At 38.3% G+C, this 19,410-nt stretch overlaps 1 protein-coding gene across 1 annotated transcript in view; it reads left to right on the top strand.

Annotated features, from left to right (window-relative positions):
- thada (THADA armadillo repeat containing) overlaps positions 1-19,410 on the top strand; it is a 113,732-nt gene that overhangs the window by 30,760 nt on the left and 63,562 nt on the right. Inside the window, exons 24-28 of the mRNA XM_008430387.1 lie at positions 1,577-1,699; positions 1,771-1,893; positions 2,532-2,623; positions 10,086-10,175; positions 16,224-16,355. Coding sequence (XP_008428609.1) covers positions 1,577-1,699; positions 1,771-1,893; positions 2,532-2,623; positions 10,086-10,175; positions 16,224-16,355 — 560 coding nt within the window. The remainder of the gene's footprint in view (positions 1-1,576; positions 1,700-1,770; positions 1,894-2,531; positions 2,624-10,085; positions 10,176-16,223; positions 16,356-19,410) is intronic.

Genomic DNA, 19,410 nt, shown 5'->3' with positions numbered 1-19,410 from the left:
TTCCTTCCTTCCTTCCTTCCTTCCTTCCTCTCTCCCTCTCTCTTCCTTCCTTCCTCTCTCCCTCTCTCTTCCTTCCTTCCTTCCTTCCTTCCTCTCTCCCTCTCTCTTCCTTCCTTCCTTCCTTCCTTCCTTCCTTCCTTCCTTCCTGTGGATCTAGTATTTTTTCATCATTAATTAATCATTGACTTTAATAAGCTTCTATTTCTTGCTGTTTTGCTTCATTCCAGCTGCACTGAGATGTTTTTCTCTGGAATCATTTTCTTGTTAACTTGTTTCAGTGTTTGTCCGGCCCGGCCCGGCCCGGCCCAGCCCCCGTCTCTCTGAGATAACGCTCTGCTCCTATCAGAATGATGTAATCCAGTCAGAGTATCGCTGCCTGGATTACTGCCTCGCTGCCTCTTCATGTGAACGAAGCGCAGCTGGAGTTGCGATCAGAGCCATAAAACAAACAGCCTCGTTCTGCATCACTGAGGATTCTCAGTCATCGAGGTCATTCCTACTGTCACCGGCTGGACGGAAAACGGTTCTCGCTGCTTTGCTTCTCGCGCCAATGATTTATGATTTCACAACTTTTTCACATTTATCTCAGCTGACAAACAGCCAAAACTGTCAAGGAGGAAACATGAAACAAACAGCTTTAAGCCGTTTGGAGAAAAAGGTGCTTCTTTGAACAGGTTACCATAGCTCTGTGGCCTATACAAAACACGTGTATTACACTTTTTTAATAAAATCATTCTTAGATAATTTGATTTTAGTCTGTTTTAGGACGTTTTGTCACTTTAGATCCAAATAATCTGTTCCTAGCCACACAAAAATGGCTGCAAACAGATCCACAATTATACAACGATACATCTTTGAAAAGCAAAAGTGGATCCTCCTGCCCAACCAACAAGAACCCAGCAAGTGGTTTCTGGATTTTATGATGTTAGCAACAAAACTCTTGTACTTTCCAGCAGCCATTGTATAGTGCACAAAACCAGCAAAAGAAAACAAGCAATCGAACAGAAACATCTGACGCATTGATTCTAGGAATGGATGATGAAAACGTATCATTATATACGCGTTTCGTATCAGTTGATCAGTTTTGTTTTAAATGTCTGAAATGCTGCCAAACTGGAGTGTGACCTTTCCTGTTCATACAGTTTTCTCTGATTTCTGTTGTTTTTTATTTTTAAGCAGTTAAGAGAAAACTGAAACTGCTGCAAGCTACTCAACAGGTCGTTGCTAGGTAACCATAATTGAGGGAGAACTTAAAAGTGCTTGTCACCAAGCAAGTTGTTGCTAGGTAACCAAATATTGAGAAAGTTAGTTGATTCCTCCAACCTACCGTAGCTGGTTCTGAAAGGTTGATTGGCTAAAGTTTTCCCTCTGCCTACATCTCCCAGAATGCTGTGCAGTTCAGTGAATAATATCTATATTGAATATTTTATCAGATATGTTATCTATTGATATCGATCATGTGAAATTTAGTAAATTCTCTTCAAACTGGAAAATGTCAGTCTCTGCTTCAGGTCAGTCACGTTTTAATTTTGCGGTTCTTGAACGACGCCTCCGTTTCCTTCGCGTTCCCCTGCAGGCGCTGCTCTCCTCGGAGCCAAAGGCGTCCAGCTGCAGCCTGCTGAAGGCGACCATGAGGCAGCTCATCGCTCTGGCCTCGCCGGCGGCTGACAGGAGCACCGACGCCTCCACCGTGCCTCAGGTTGGACCCTCTCACTCACAGATTTAAACTTTTCTGATGTGGTTTCCAAACATGCGTTCCCCTCACCACAGGTGCATGCCCTGAACATCCTCAGAGCTCTGTACAGAGACACTCGTCTGGGGGAAAACATCATTCCCTTCGTCTCAGAGGGGATGGAAGCTGCTGTGCTGGGATTCACCTCTCCTGTGTGGGCGGTGAGGCTAAATCTGAAGCTTTTACTTCATACAAAGCAACATTAAGGTCTTATTACTGACAGACTGCTGCATCCTAAAGGCACAAAGGAGCGTTAGAGGAGATCCTTCCCCCCAGCAGCTCTCAGCAAATGTTTACATTTTTCACATTTATTTTTATTTATTGATGCCCTCATTAAACAAACGGAGTAGAAAGTAGTAAAGCTAACAATCTCAACAGTACGGATAGTTTTGGGAGATTTTAAAAATCATTCGGTTTCATTTATAGTTAAAATGATAAATGAAAATTCTCATCATGGCAAGAAATTGATCCTGATATACGATACGATACATGCAGTTATTTTTATTGTTAATCATGTTTTTAACATTTTAACTGAAGGCTGGACATCTTAGAAAACAGAGTGTCTTCAGTCAGAGGCTTCTTCAAATATATTATAATACGGACTGCTACAGGAGGTCATTCTATCACTATCTGCAATAACCCTGAATTATTTTTAATTTATATGAGTTACAACAACACTTAATTTCCCTTTGCAATCAACAAACTACTTTTTAATTCAATTATTTCTATTTCTAAGTTCAGTGAAGTTCAAGAATGTTTCTTTTAAAAATATTCCTAATTCCACCTGTTTGTTTTCCAGGTGAGGAACTCCTCCACGCTCCTCTTCAGCACTCTGATCACGAGGATCTTTGGCGTGAAGAGAGGGAAAGACGAACATTCAAAGAAGAACAGGTCTGCTGCTTCTCCCTCTCTCTTTTGTTCCTCCACTGAGTTTCAGGTTTGAAGCGCTCTGCTGACATCAAATGGGAAAATAGCAAAAGAATCATTTCCAGAACTTTACATGCATGAATGTAAAAAAAAAGTGATAAATCTGTTCAACATAAAAAATTAAAAAAAAATTCAAAGTTAAGTTGCAGAATAAGCATCACCACCGAGCGGCGCTGTTGTAACGCCACCCTGGCTGAAGGTTGTCCTTTGCACAGATTCAGATTTCAGGTTTGCTGCTGGAATGACGAAGCAGAAAAAGGAAAGTTTCTCTCAAAACGATGATCTGAGGAGTAATCACTCTTTAAATAGTCACATAAATGTCATCCAGTCTGCATGAGATGATAAATATGTCACTTTTAGTCCACATTTTTCAATCATTGCACTGTCTCCTAAACTGAGTGTGTTCAAAGTGGGGTCTGCGGGCCATTTGTGGTGCATGGATTGATGTTTGTGCGGCCCCCCCCCAGCCGCAAATAATTTCGTAATTTATTCAAGGATAAATTAGGAAAACAATAAGGCTTTTAAACCAAAATCTACTTTAAAAAATTGTTACATGCAACCCAAAGTGATCATCTTGTCCAAGCTTCCTGGTTTCCTGCCGTTGTCATGGTAACTAGGACCATGTATACTCATCCACTTGCACTCCAAAGCAAAGCCTGGTGCGCCCAAATCTGCTTTTATTTCCTGTATTAAAACTTGGCAGAGTACAGCAAGTGCTTTCAGATGAAGAGTGACCCAGATCCTGTTTTTACTGCTGAAAACAGATGAAATGTTTTTCCAGGTTTCTTTAATTGAGCCCAAAATAATAAACAAACCAGGCCACAATTCATTTAACAAGGAAAACGTTCAAAAACATTTGAAGTTTTGGATCTACAATCTCATTAGTACAAAAAAAGTCTGATTATTTGTTTATTTAAACCAGTTAATGCTTATTTTATTGTTGAGTCGATAGAAAAAAAACACAACATTTTTGGTGATTTGGGTTTTTAAAAAATTATTTTTTTTTGACCAGTGAAATCTTTTGAGCTGACGATTTCGGCCAGAAAATTTGGAAATCATAAAAGATGTGGGTGGATCTCAGTGCTTTTTCTTTTAAATATGAGCGTACACTAATGTTAAGACTCGCTGTCAAAAACAAGGGGTGACACAGTTAGCCGTGGCTACGATGTTTACATCACGGTCTATAAGTATCGCACGCTCAAAATGAGTTTCCATGTGTAAACAGTCGTCTTGTTTATGAGTTAAAGCCTCGTTGTTTTGGTTGAATCCGTATTGGCTCCGCTTTGGAGAATTGTTTGAAAGATTGCGGATTGCTTTTTAAGGTTTTCGGAAGAGTCCAGCCTCACAGCACCTTGTCAAACAACAGCTCATGTGTTTGGAGAAAGCGAATCGAAATAGACGGCAGGCTTCAAGTGTTTTTCCCACAAGCATTTAGATATTTTATAATTGTCATGAAGGGCAAGGTGGTTGAGAAGCTGAGCTGCAGCGACAGGATTCAGCTGAGGCTAATTTTATCTTCTCCTTTTTGTTTTCCGCTCTGAAAAAATCGACTAAAAATGATATAAACTTTTGTGTAACTTTTAGGTCATTACTTTGGTTTGCCAAGAGGTAGAAAAATGCTGCCTCACAGGAGAGTTAGCTTGGCTGATATTCTTAAATCTATTTTCTTGTTGGTTTTTATTAACATAGATCATGCATTTATCCTTGAAAAACATTTGTGGGTGTTGCTTGATCAAATTAAATGTTAATTTCCAGTCCCAGGTTTGCAGTTTGACCGACAGTCAGTGAAGTTTTGTATGATTGGGACTCTGAAGTGATTTTGAAGTCGTTGGGTAATCCAGGCCAAACTTTCCCAGGGCTTTCTGCTCCAGAGCCTCTGTCTGGTTCCTTATGTAGTATTTTTACTGGCTCAAGGCCTCTGAACACTGTTACCCCAGCTGAGTTCGCTCCTGTTTATCTTCTACATGTGGTTTTAGTCTTCTGTCCAACACCTTGTTCAGCTTTCTGATATGTAATGCTCCTCTTATTATAGCATGAGGTTATTTTTATGTGCTTGTGAGAGAATTTGTTTCGCAATAAATGAAAAATGCTATTATGGAAATTATCTCTTCAAGTCGTAGTGATTTGGTTTATTTCTCGTTTAGTAGTATAATTGTCAAATTGACCTTCTTTATATCAGAGAATTGCAGTTGTTTTGCAACTTATTCCGATAATTGCATCTTTGGGAGTTTATCTTTTCCGCAGTCTGTTGTGCATCTGGTCCCTGTTATTACCGTGACTTTGTGGTTGTGATCTCTGGCAGCAGAAAACGTATTGTGACAGCTTGTCCACTCTAATATTTGGCTCTCTGTGTGTGCAGCGTTCTCCTGGTTCACTGGAGCTGGAGAATAAACACATTTCCTGCTCACACAAACACAATTATGTGTATTTTAGTGTTTGGAAAGCCTGGATTTGATGTCTGTGGGAATGCCAGATGTGTATTTTCCGAAATAACTTGTATCCAGTTATATTGTTTGATTGGGGATCGTCGTCCAACTAAAGCGCAGACCAATGGCTCGCTACGCTCCGTGACCACGGATGGATGTCGATGAGATATCGTGGTGGAGATAAATGCAACTGTAAACAAAGCTGACAGAGCGAAGATTGCTCACTGCATTCCAGCCAAGGCCCCCGCCGGCTTTATCTCAACGCTGCCTCAACTCCTCACTTTGCACTCCACATGTACATATAAAAATGTCCAGATTAATGCCGCAGAGGGGCTTTTGAGTGTTGCCGTAAATGTTTCTTTGCCAAGCTCCTCTGGAAGGTTACTCCCTTTTCAGCAGAGGAGAAAGTATTGCTAAAGGCCTTGGTGTCATGCAAGTGTGTACGGATTTCATGGACTACAGATGCATTTGCAGGAATTTGACTGACTCTCCATCGAGAAAAATACACATCTAAAATGCTTTTAATACGTCCTGACCACCCACAGAATGATTAAAGATTGCAATCGCAAACTAATCCTGAAACAAATGCTGAAACTACAAACTAAATGTTAATATTAAACTTTTAAGGGAGACATATTACGCTTCCTTGAACAGGCTAGGATAGATTCATGGGCTAGCCAAAACATTACATTTCATTTATGGCACAAAATCAATATTAGATAATGAGATTTTAGTCTGACCAGTTCCCACCTCAACCTTTTCACTCACATGCGATACAACTGTACATTTTTGAAAAGCAGAAGTGCAGCCTCCTGCACAACGAACAAGAATGCAACAAGTGGTAAGTCAACAGCAAAACACTTATCTTTTCTAGCACACAAAGTGGTAAAACCAGCTAACCAAATGTGCTAGAGGTCCGCCTGGGTTGCTAGGTGACRGGCGGAATTCTKCTKGGGTTRCTAGGTGACRGGCGGAATTCTGCTTGGGTTGCTAGGTGACAGGCGGAATTCTGCTKGGGTTGCTAGGTGACAGGYGGAATTCTGCTGGGGCTGTTGGGTAACAAACATAATTCTGCTGGGGTTGCTAGGTAACGGGCTGGGCTTCCCTGAGGTTGCTATGTGAATAGCAGTTCCTGTTGATTTGTGACGTTACTTTTGGAAGGTTTTTGAAATGACTGCTTGTCCAGACACCAAAGAACATCAACTTGTTGCCAAAAATCAGCTGAATATTCTTCTTAGAAGCAGCAGAGATCCAAGAAAACTTGTTAGTTTTTAAATTTTATACGCCTTTCAGCAGTGAGATGATTATACAACAAAAAACTGTTTTGTTTTTTTCCTATTTAGTGCACGTATTTTAATTTATTACGATTTTTTGCTTATCCAGAGGTTTTCAAAATGCACAGATTTTGCTCCTGCTGGAAAAAAACACCTAATCTTTTCCCAAAAACATTTGATGAAAATTGGTGTGTTTCCATTAGGTGAATTTATCTTTGTCCTTTCCATTATGGTTTGTGGAAACGCAGCGAGCGTTGCAAAAAAGCCCAAACTTCGTCCTACTGATGGCTTTGATCTCAACGTTTCCACAACAAACTTCAAATATCTGCAGCTGTGTGTCGTATCAGAACAGTTCAAATAAATCATTTAAGTCATATGACAACCTTTTCTATGATGAGTGGATGTAAACACCTCACTAACCTCCAGTTTGACCCTTTTCTCTCTCCGTCTAATATGCTCTGACGCTGCCTGTGACCTTTGACTTCCAGGAGCGCAGACTTGTCAGGCAAACAGACTCTCATTAGGAGAACATTCGCACTCAATCAAATGTTTCTCATGCAGGTTCTGCATTCAGTTGCCATACATTGGTCACCATTTGTCTCTGAAGTGTTGCCTCCATGTTGGAGGAGACGGTTGGACAGATTTCGTTCTGCTGAATGTGCTTTAGCTGGTTTTCCCCGTCGTTCTGAGAGAACAGCAGTGTCTCCTCAGTCTTGTGATCAAGAGTTGGGCAGAGCAAACCTCTTCCCTCCTGATGGGACTTGATTTAGACAGACAGAGTCAAATAAAAACTTTATTGGCCCTCAGGCTGAATGGTGGTTGAAGACCGCCAGAGTTAAATATAAAGTTTGTAATTTTATTGACAGTCACATATGTGTTTGAGCGAATGCATAGGCCCAAACATGTGACGGTTGGTGCTGCTCACACAAGAACGGCAGGGTTTATTTCTGGCTTTGGGAGGATAAACAAAGATGAAGGCTGGATTTGTTTAGCTTGACAGGATTTGGAGCAAAAACTTATCGGCTCGTCATAACATCAGACCATAGACTGAGACCTTTATCGCTGACTCTTATTTTTATGATGTTGTTTTTTTGGCTGTTTTGCGTAGGATGTTTAACTGATTTGGTCTAATGTTGTTCCATTTATCACTTTTACACGCTATGTGGGGATATTTGAAACAAAAGGCAGGTTTCCTCCGCAGGAGCATTTTCCAGGAACTCATTAAAAGCAAAATGGCAGTGTAGGCTGGTAATCATAGTGGTGTCGGTGTCAGTGTGGTTTGTTATGCTGTTTTGTCTGTTTTCATTACAAAAGCGACCCATTCAACCAACCCGTACCTCACTCTTTTTTCTTCCTTGTAGGTTTCTAGGAAAACGGTAAAGTTAGGGTAGAGTTACTGCATCATTCTAGTAGAAACCAGACCCTGGTTCCACGCTTTGCTTCATACAAAGGTTCTGGAGTCTCAGCTATATGAGAAACGATTGCTTCCTGGAAGTTTTCAATTTTGCCCAATTGCTAACGTCTGCCGCTAACATATGTAACGCAAAAGTTCAACACTGCAAAACTTACCGTAAATTTCCTGTGCTGTAAACATCCGTCCTCCTCTGCAAAGAAAGAAGTGCTAATCCGAACAAGATGTCTGTTAATATTAATTACCGTATTTTCCGCACTATAAGGCGCACCGGATTATAAGGCGCATTGAATAGACACTTCAGTTTGGGTTGCCGATTTGTCCGTACTCTATTATTACACACCCACATTTGTAAAGAAAAGGTCCCCGAGTACTTTATATAGTAGGCTGCCCCAGTCATTGTTTGTGCCTTATAGTGTGGAAAATACGGTAAATATTTGGAAGAACGGCCAACACAGAATGAACGGCTTTGTTCACTTCCTCCACTGCCATTGCTAAAACTACAGTCAGAATACAATCCAAAAACAGGGCAGAAAATTTGCAGAATTGTTCACAGTTTCTCTTTCTGTTCACTTGAATTGTCCCGTCGGAGACAAATCAAGTCAATGGGAGAAAGGCCAAAATGTCTGCGAAGTGAGATGAGAATCATGTGCAGCTGCCAATGCCAAGCCGTGTTTCTATCAACGTACTTTTTTGCACATTTTGAAGAATCACATTGGAAAATATCGATGGAAACTTGGGCTGGACGATATGGCCGAAAACCTATAACAATATAAGCATTTCATATCAGTCAGTATCAATAATTATTGATTAGTTTTTTGTTTCGAATGTCTTAAACACTGCCAAACTGGTGGCCTTACCGTTCCTGTTTTATCCACGGTTTTTGCTCCACAACTTTTTATATTTTTAAGCAGTTATGAGACGAAACTGTAAACTGCTGCTGCGCAAGATACTCAACAGGTTGTTGCTAGGCAACCAAAGAGTGAGTGAGTTAGTTGACACCACCAAGTTAAGTTAAATTATTAAATATTCCATCAGATGTATTATCTTTTGACATTGATCACGTTCCTATCACAATATATGTTATTGATTTATAGTCCAGCTCTAATGGAAACTTCAAAATTCAAAGTTTTTACACTTGAGGTGGTTTTTGGCTTGTCCGAAGAAGAATTAAGGCACTAAACAGGAGATGGAAACACATTTGCCAAACAAGTTTTGCTGTAGCGAACATTTACCTCACATTAATTGATTCACTAATGGTTGGAATTACACTTAATTTGCGTTTTTCCCCTTTTTGCAACATTTTAACAGTTTGCTCAAAGTTGTGTGAAAGCATAGCTACAGTTCATTGATTGGGAGACAGAAAGACGTCACTGCTTGCGACAAACACAAGACAACGTTTGTCATCACACTAGTTTAGCAGAAGAATCACAAATCATCTATAACTGGTTTCTTGAACATGGCGATGAGGTAAATGAACTCATTTATTCTTAAGTCCAGATCCTCATCCAAGAGGGCAACATTGGACGTAGTAGCGCTAGAAATGTGGGTCATGAACGATTGCGTGATGTTATTAAGTCCTTCAGGGATGTTTCAGACACCTTGTTGAATCTGTGGAGGAAAGCATTAATGAGGCTCTGAGGGTAAATGGTAAACAATGTGCACATTATGCTGTAAATAGTTGGTGAGTGTGTGATTTTACAGCTGGAGAAAACAGCCTGGAGTGTCTTATCTGCTAGTAAAAACACAACCATCTGAATGCTCCGTGCTTGTTGTGTTTGGACTGCAGACTTTAACTAAATGTTACTCAGAGACGTTTGTGTCTGTTGGACAGACGGTCAACATGTGATTGAACGAAACGATGATAATTAACACTCATAGTAGTACACAATAAAATAATGGTACTAAATTGTCAGGTTGTTATATCCTTATTATTAGGGATTGCTGACTCTTTGCTTGCTCTTCCTTGATCACAATGTCCACAACATCGTGTCTCATTATTTCAAAAACTGTTTTCTATCATCATCCTAACCTGTTCAAGGAAGGTCACCTTTAAGTCATGTTTGATATATGTAGCGTTTTTTTAACAGCTGAAGTCAACATAGATACTTGATTGTACTGTAAAATGGCTCTGTGTGGATGCAAAATACATAATAATGTCCCTTTAAAATGTCTGTTTTACACATTGTATAACAATGGTATAACAATATAATCCCAGTATAACGTTGGATTATTACCAACTATGAGGCCATGGATTATTTCCTGCCGTTATTATTAATGATCGTACCGTTCTCCTCCTCTCCCTCTGCCCGCAGGATGACGGGTCGGGAGTTTTTCACTCGTTTTCCGGCTCTCTATCCGTTCCTCCTGAGCCAGCTGGAGGAAGCTGCAGCCACTGTGGAAAGGTGAGGCGACTCGGGCTAAAACCTTCATCATGTTAAAGGTGTTCTCTTTTTTTTTCTTATTTTCTCCAGAGGGAAAAACAAACTAAACTGTTTGTTTTCTGCAGATTAAATTCCAACGCTCTGTATTTTGTTCTCACAGCCTTTTTCTTATCACTTGCTCACTTGACTGATTATGTGCTCAAAGCACTGGGCTTTACGGCCGAGTAAAGTAAACGTCTTTCTTGGTTTTTGTTCTGTCTTTTTGCAGTGGAGGGTTGAGTCCTCTGAGGTTCACTGGCCTTATCGCCGTCAGCTCCCCCTCTTTGTAAAAGCCTTGTAGTCGGCCAGCAGCTCCCCAAACCGCCTTATCTTAATATGGATCCAATTAATTGAAAGCTCTTTCAGACCAGCTCTTTTACACTCCCTTCGACCCTTGTTAAAACATTTGCAAATTTCCCACGGAACCAGACCTCGGCCGTCTGACTCCTCGTTGTTTTCGCCGCGCCGCCCAAACAGACCCGGCCGCGTCATGCTATAGGAACACACAGCGGGACAGGAGGAAGCAGAGCAGCTGTTTGTGGTTTCCAACTGAACTTTCACAATCAGACGGCTCCAAAATAGACGACAGACTAGTCTTTTTTTGTGCACATGCACACATTTAGTGTTTTGTAAATTGGGCCAAACAAAAATCGAGACCCAGAGAGAATATAGGACGTAATTATGAACTAAATGGCAGGAAAACAACAAAAAGTATGCCAGAACGTAAACTGAGGGTAAACGTTCTCTTTGCTGTATTCAAGGAAGTTTGTTGAAAATTGCAACATTTGTTACGTTTTCAGCTTTTGCGTTTCACTTTCACACTGCATTATGCTAAATGAACCAAACTCTTTCAAAACCTCTTCTCCTCCTCGCCTGTGGGGGCGCTACACCAAGAACCACTGAAGGAAACGGCATGAAAACCTCTGAAGAAGACAATGAGCACATCGTCCTTATTTACAGAATGAACAGAAACTGAAGTGGTGTCAGATTTTAGCAATTTTAGGCTTTCTCTTTTGTCTTTGATAAGACAAAGTAATTTCTCCTGTTAGCACTAAACTAGTGCATTTGCTTTGATTGTATTTACCCAGAATGCCCTGCGCTGTAGTCCATTTCCTGCCTTTGGAGCGACCTCCGTTCACATATTGATTCAAAGCGCACAAGAGTTCACTTCCACCTAACTGAGACCGAGATTTTTATTTGGGCCAGAGCAGGACCGGACAATATGGCTGAAAAACTTACAACATAAGCATTTCATTTCACTCAATGAAATGAGTGAAATGAAATGAGTCAAAAAACTATTGACTAGTTTTTTGTTTTAAATATCTGAAATACTCCCAAACTGGTCCTGGTTCATCCACAGTTTTCACTTCACAATGTTATTTTTATTTATTTTTTTAAAGCAGCTACGAGGCAAAAACTTGAACTGCTGCTGCGTCAGTTACTCAGCAGGTCGTTGCTAGGTAACCAAAGAATGAGTGAGTTGCTAGGCAACAAAAGAGTGAGCGAGTGAGTTGATTCCACCAAACGTGCTGAGCTGGCTGTGAGAGGTTGAGCTGCTAAAACCTTTTCCTCTGCCTACATTTCCCAGAATGCTGTGCAGATTTGGATTGGAGTTCAGTGAACTTACTGAAAATTCTGCCAGTCTATCTAATGAATATGGATCAAAGGTCAAAAGGTCGGCTGCATCAAGGTTTGATTTGTCCTGCAGATTTGTTGATGCCTGCTACATTTCAAAGATGTGGATGATTTTTCTGTTTTTTTTGTTCACTTTTAATGAGAAAACCCTAAAATCACGGCTCATTTCTTCGGTTCAAAGACTGGCAGAGGCACACAGAGTTTTCATAAACATTCACAACACAACAGAGAAAGTTAACACCATCATAAATAAACTAATAAAAAAGATTCCTCAACATTCACAGACAAATGATTTCTTCCCTAAATGAATAAAAAAAGCCTTAAAAACATTTAGTGGCAATGTTTTTAAGTTGATATTTCTGGTTCCAAGAAGATGGTGAAGAAAATTGAAAAGATTTCTTTTCAAGTTTAGTTCGAACTTTAGTCACCAAAAGTTAAAGTAAGTATTTGAATTGTGAAAATAGTTTGATTTTATATGTTATATGTTGTTATTTGGTCAACTGTTCCCTCTGGGTTTGCATGCTGTGCAGCTCTTACTTTTATTTATTTACCTTCCTTGAGTTGTTATGATGCGTAACCGTGGCGACAAGGCATTGTTTTTACAACTGGAAGCAGGTGATTAGCATCTCAAAGCTCCGATAGCACCTGAACGACAACCAAACAGCCAGACAGAGATTTAAAGAGATGCAACAAAAGCAAATGAGATGGATTAGCAACAACTATTGGTCGCTGAAATAGTCTGTATGACATGCTAAAAGTTATTTAGCTGTTAGCATGTTGTTACAGACTATCATAAAGTAACAATCTTCAGTCAGAGGCCTTTTCAGATTCGTTGCAAGACTGACTGCTACTGAAGATCCAACCTTTGTGCAGCATCACAATTCACGACATTTAATTTCCCTTTGGGATGAATATAATATTTTTTATTGAACTGGATTTAGTTTAATTTCTACGAGTAGGGCCACACTAAGAAAAAATAATAATCATATGAGAATAAAGTTATAATATTTCAAGGATAAAGTCGTAATATTATGAATTTAGTCCTGTAATACTATAACTGTATTGTAGTATTTGATTCTATTCTCGTTACCTTATTTATTTTTTATATTTTAATGCTCAAAACAGTTATTTTTAAAACAAATGTAGCTCAGAGTTTGAGGCTCCAGATTTATTTGTTGGCTGCGTTATCTCAGCGCAGCGATCATTTCTGTCTGGCTGCACCAGGTTTTATCTCAGACACTATTCCAGGTCAGTCTCTGAGTTTTTAAAGTGATTAGTTGCAGCGCTCCATCTTATCTTCAGCTCCCTTCCCTTCCCAGGAAAACAGCGTCTGTATCATATTCCAGCGGTTTTTGAAACGGAGCTGGTGATTTATTTGTCTGAGGCAAAATAAATGGAAAGCTTAAGCTTCGGTTTACTTTAGATATTCTTTTGTTTACGTCTCTGTGACCGTGTCCTTTCCGTCTAAGAGGAGATTTCAGAATCTTAAGGTCACAGTGTTGCATTTCCTCTCTCTGAAAGCCTGATTTAAAAAAAAAAAAAAAAGACGTCCTGAAATTGTTGGAGATGTTAAAACGTACGGAGGATGGAGGATGTTTTTCCTTTTGCGTTGTCTCGCAGTGATGTACTGGTCAGTTCATTCAGCGTAATTTAATACTTCTTCTGCTGTAATATAAGGTTTTTGTACTTGAGTGAAGTTGCCTCCCCACCTTCTTCAAATCAGACAAAATAGAGTCAGACGTTTGTGCAGTAAACTTTTTGTTTGTGCCGCTGTCATTTTAAAGATATTAAGAAATGTTTCCAGAGGTCATTCTAAGGTCAACCAGCCCCCTGCTTTCTTCAAATCAAGCATAATTGGTGTCAATCAACTCGACTGTTTGTGCAGCAATTTTTTTTGTTTGTGCTGCTTTGAAGATATTAATGAAAGTGTAAAGGTCATTTTGATTTAGTAAAAGTAAACGTGGGGGTGGGGGGTTGTTGACCTATTGACCTTTAACTTTCATTACTATTTCATTAATTATCTGTTAATCTGTGATGTTGTTTGCAAAAACAAAATCACAAAATCAATCACAAAATCTTGCAGGGACTGATTAGTGATTATTTAATTTTAAGAAACATTTATTGAATGCTGAAGCAAAAAACTATTTATTGATATTTTAAGAGTTTAATGGGTTTTATCAATGCATTCTGGCCCTTTAACAACATTCAGATTTTTGATTTGGCCCAAAAAATGACAATGAGTTTGACATTCCTACTTTAAAGGGTTAATAAATTGATTTCCAATTAGTTTTTTGCACCAAAAAAATTCAGAATGCATACATATGTTTTCTCTAAACCTCTAAATATTTAAAATTTTAAATCAACATTTGTGACCATGGAGTATTTGCTAATTTATTACGAGGGAACGCAAACCAACATTTTCTTCCACTCCATAAAATTTGTTCTGGGAGGACATTTTCTTTTCCTGCTGGATGTGTGACCTCACATCCTGTCCCTCTGATTTTTACANACATTTTCTTTTCCTGCTGGATGTGTGACCTCACATCCTGTCCCTCTGATTTTGACATTTTCTTTTCCTGCTGGATGTATGACCTCACATCCTGTCCCTCTGATTTTGACCGTTTAAATGTTTGACCGCCTCCAAATTGGCTGCGGTTTCGTTTCCCATGAAGTCGACTTGAACGCGCTCTGTGTGCGTTTGCTGAGCGAAATAACGCGAAGCACACGGCGTCGTCGCGGGGAGGCGTCTGTGAAGGACGCTGCGTTCACACACCTTTGGTAACATAAGCAAAACGTTCATGTTTACAGACCTTCACAAAGCGCAGCTGCCAGCCCTCCTTACTCTATAAACAAAGACATTTTCTTCTTTCTTTCTGATCTCCATTGTTAACATAACAGGAAGAGAAGAAGTGAAACTCTTGTGGAGTAAAAATTTAATTTCCTCTTGTGTTTCTGCACCGCCAGTGAGTCAGAGTGAAAACTATGAACGGTTTGGCAGAGATGAAAACGTTCCACTCTGACTCAGCTGGAAGGGATGAGAGTTGAAAAGATGGAGATGAAAAGCTCAGGATGAAGAGTCGACCGTGTCGGAATGTGTAATAAAAGAAAGTTTATGGCTCACAGTTTCTGTATGAGGTTATGATGAAGGTGTTTAAGGTGGCATTGATGCTGATAAATATAATTATAAAGCAATGAGTTTTCCAAAAATAATGATTAAAATTAAATTTACACAATAGGATGACATTAAAGCGTCAGTAATCAACATCTATCATAGATATTTTATTGTCTTATATTTTGTATTTGTAGCTCAATATTTAATCTTCAAACTTAATAATTGTCAGCTGGAACTGACATTTAAAAATGTTCCAATAAATATACATTTATTCAAGTTATTTCATATTTTCTATGACTGAAATGATTAATGGGATCAATCTTGATTATTGGAATCATAGTCAACTAATTTTGCTGATTGGAGTTTGCATTTTAGGTAATAAAATGTTTTTTTTTGTTATTTAAAAAATGAATCGAATTATTTGCTTCTTTGTACTTTTATATACTTTTAATATTGCATAAAATAAACTTAAGTGATTAAATAAAAACTACACAGACTGTGCCAATTTTAATCAACTAATTGATTAATCATCAGAATAATCAACAGAATCACTAAAATAACCATTTGTTGCAGCTCCAATATTTACATATGCATAATTTTTATACAAATGTGAAAATATGACTTTGAAAGGTAAAGCCACATTTTTCCTTTGATGGTAGGCTAAATAAACTGCTGCTTTACAATCAACAACCCATAACTGAAAATCATTTTATAAACAAATATCACTAGCGCATAAAATAAAATGGTTCCAATTTTCCCCCAAGATTATTTAGTTTATTTCATAACCTAAAAAACAAAACAAAATAATGGTTCTTCAAAAATGACAAACTTCTTACAGCAGATATTTACCTGAAATTATAAGTTGAGTTTTTTTTTTTTTTTTTTTCAAAAGGTGATGTAGCATTTAAATAAGTTTTATGCAGCTCGAACTTGGACACATCACAATGTCATCTGCAAACGTCATAATCTAGCTATGTCAATGCTAATGCTGTTAGCTGTTCTGTGTAACTGTGAAGTCGTAAATGAGTTGTTACAGTTTGTTTACAGCCAGCAGATTCTAATTGTTCTCATGACAAGCTAAACGATGCTAACTGCATGACCATCATTTGGCTAAATGAAGCTAACTAAATTAGCATCATTTAGCTAAATGATCCTAACTATATTCTGTCTAACAGGTCTTCTTGATAGATACGAAGATATATAAAACATTCTTGCTTTTGCAGCTGCCAGCTAACAGCTAAGCGCCTCTGCTAACATTTAGTTATTTGTGTGTTTGTGTTTAGTGACAGCGGTCATGTGACGCTCCACCCCAGCCTGTTTTTGCTGCTGCTGGTGCTCAGCCGCCTCTACCCCTCCCCCATGGATGGGTCGTCCTCTCCTCTGGGACTCGCTCCTTTCAGGCCCTTAATCATGAGGTAGGAGTGATCTGTGCTCCATTTGTATCAAAGGCTAAACTCCCATGTGGGAATTTGTCGCTAAGTGATCAAGCTAACGACTATTAGCAATGCAAGCAGTAGTGATGTATCTCTGTATTTTTTCATATGATTAAAAATAATCAAAAGCGCAAATAAACAGTTAGTTATAACTGAGCATGTCTGTTTTTAGCATGTAAACGGCGGCCATTTTGGATTTCTTTTAGTTTGTGTTTGGTGAGAAACTTCTCACTTTAAACCCAAAGTTTCTGACACTCAAAGCCAGACCTGAATTTTCATTCGTACTAAATCATTAAACCACTTCTGCTGTGTTTAAAATCCTGAAAAGTAGAACCGTTTAGCATTTACTTTGACTGCAGCGAGTTGTTTGGGTCAGATCTCTTATCAGGCATGGAATCAAGATGGCCTCCATTTAAGATTCACCAATTGAACATTAATATTTGTATCGGTCCCAATACTGAAAAAAATTCTAAATTGGGTATCAGTGGTCATGTGGCCGATCCATAAGGGCAGATCTACGTAGTCTAATTCTATGCTTTGTGCTTTATTTATTTTACATAATAATTAGACTTCCTACTTTCACCTTCTGAACCGTTTGACAGAAAATTTGTTGCAGTTTATTATTTCCATGTTTGATCAATGTAGTCAGTTTGTTTCTATATTATTTATTTACATTGATTGTTATAACTGAAATTAAAGTTGTCTTGACATGTTGGACCAAGTTTGTGGCGAATTTCAATTCGTTCTGTACTGGGGCAGATTTATCAACAAAATTAGTAATTTAGTACATTTATGTCTGTGTTTCAAAAAAAGGAAACATTTTAAGTAAATTCAGAATTGTTTATCTGTATTAGATCGGTATTGGTTAATTCTGAACCTCAGATATCGGCATTGGAAGAGAAAAAAGGGGATTGGTGCATTATGCTGGGAGCTTCTGTTCTAATTACATGATGATAAATATTAGTATTTTGACCTTTTACATATGGCGGCGTGTTGTTTCTGGAAAACTTAGACGTGAGCAGCAGCTTCTCCTTTCTCTGTTGGTTGTTGCTTATTTCAGCTGCTTGTTCTGTTTATATGAAGATAATTAAGCAATAACCACAGAAATATCAGCAGCACAACTGCAGCTCCACGTGTGCAACAATTCACCATCACCAAAAAACCCTCGCAGTCTCAACATTACTGACTTTCCCTCTTTATATTGGTGTTGATGCAGGTGCCTCCATAACTGTTCTATAAACGTGTTCAGTATTTTTGTTATTTTTACAGATGCATCTTGCAGGTCTCTGTCGTTTTGTACGTTTTAATGTTTATTATGGGTGGAAACGAGATAAGCTTTCTGTTGTGAGTCTGTTTTTGTCTGCTGAGACTCCCCAGCTGTCTAATCTGGCTTGTTTTCACGTGATGTCTTGTACTTCTGTGGTTGTTTGACCTGTTTAGTTCTGTTTTGTTTCTTTTGTTGTGAACCAGCCAGACAAATGGGAAACTATGGTTACAGCCTTCATTTTTTCCCCTTCGGATTGGAGATGAGGGAAAATACTTATGGAAAGTATTTGGGAGGAGTCTAATTGACTTTCGCTGGAAAACCCAGTTGAAAGGTTGGCATCTTGTGTTCCCTCCAACGTAATCTGCAGTTCCAGTAAGAAACAGCTGGTTGTCCTTTGTAAATAGACGACGTGTCGAAGAAGAGTGGAAAAATGGTTGTCTTCATGTTTTGGCTTCCAGTTCAACACGGCGTTATTTACTTTACAAAGTGAAATGCATTTATATTATGTCGAAATTAGCCTAATATTTACTTCTTGTTGATTTGCGCGCTGCCCAGGTTGGTGATTAAAGTGAATTTTACCCTACTTTAAGGTGAAATACAGTGCATCCGGAAAGTATTCACTTTTTCAACATTGCGTCATGTTACATGAATCTTTTTCCTCAAAATATTACACACAAATGCCTCATTGTGATGGCAACGTGGAAAAAAAGTAGGGCTGAAACGATTAATCGCGATTAATCAATTGAAACTAATTTCAACTGGAGAATACAGACTGAATAACAGGTCATTCGAGGAAAAAACTAACATATTCAGAGCAGCAATTAAGGTAAGATATATATACGTTTTGCATTTAAGATAAAAACAGCTTTGCATATAATTATGTTCTAGCCAAAACTCCTCAGTCGGTATAGCTTCACCCACTTCAAGCTCTGAGAATGTTTATTTTCTTATTTTAACAAAAGGAATTTTGTTCATTTGCTAATTTTAATGCATTTTTAAAAGTGGTTGAATGGAAAATGTGTAGAATGTGCCATGTTTTGATGCGATTAATCTTCAGAATAATCAATTACTAAAATAATCTTTAGTTTTGCAGCTTATTAAAATAAAGACAAAAAAACAAACACTTTTCCTATTACTAAGCAAAGGCTTAATGTATTTAATGAGTTTTTTGGTCAAATTACTGCTATAATTAAATTTTGCACTGATTTTCAGTGTCATGGATCATCGAATTTTGTAGGAGGATGAAGTAAATATTTCTAATATTACTTAATTAATCTAGCCATGGATAGACACCATATTACTCCATACGTTACTTTTCTTATCCAACTTAGACTTAACACTTATTTTAATATTTATTTAACATTAACATCAGATTTTGGGCATTTTGTTCAACCAAAAAGTGAAACTTAAATATGAAAACACCAAAATATGAACCAAAAATCCTAAAAGTACACATTATAAAACAGTTACTATGGATTGATTCAGAGAATCGTGTGTAATTAGTGCTGGATGAAATGACTGAAAAACTTATCACAATGTAAGCATTTTATATCAATAAATAAAATAAACTAATAATTATTTATTAGTTTTTAGTTTTAAATATCAGAAATTCTGTCAAACTGTCACAGTTATTCACTTCAACCGGTAGTTTTTTAATTTTAAGTGGTGGAACTTTAAACCACGGCAGTTACTCTACAGGCCGTTGCTAGGCTACCACAGAATGAGTGAGTTGCTAGGTAACCGAAGAGTGAGTGAGATGATTCTACTGAC

Source organism: Poecilia reticulata, linkage group LG15 (assembly GCF_000633615.1).
Source record: "Poecilia reticulata strain Guanapo linkage group LG15, Guppy_female_1.0+MT, whole genome shotgun sequence".
In the NCBI taxonomy this organism is placed as follows: domain Eukaryota; kingdom Metazoa; phylum Chordata; class Actinopteri; order Cyprinodontiformes; family Poeciliidae; genus Poecilia; species Poecilia reticulata.
The sequence above is the reverse complement of the archived record's forward strand: the minus strand, read 5'-3'. Positions and strand labels throughout refer to the sequence as shown.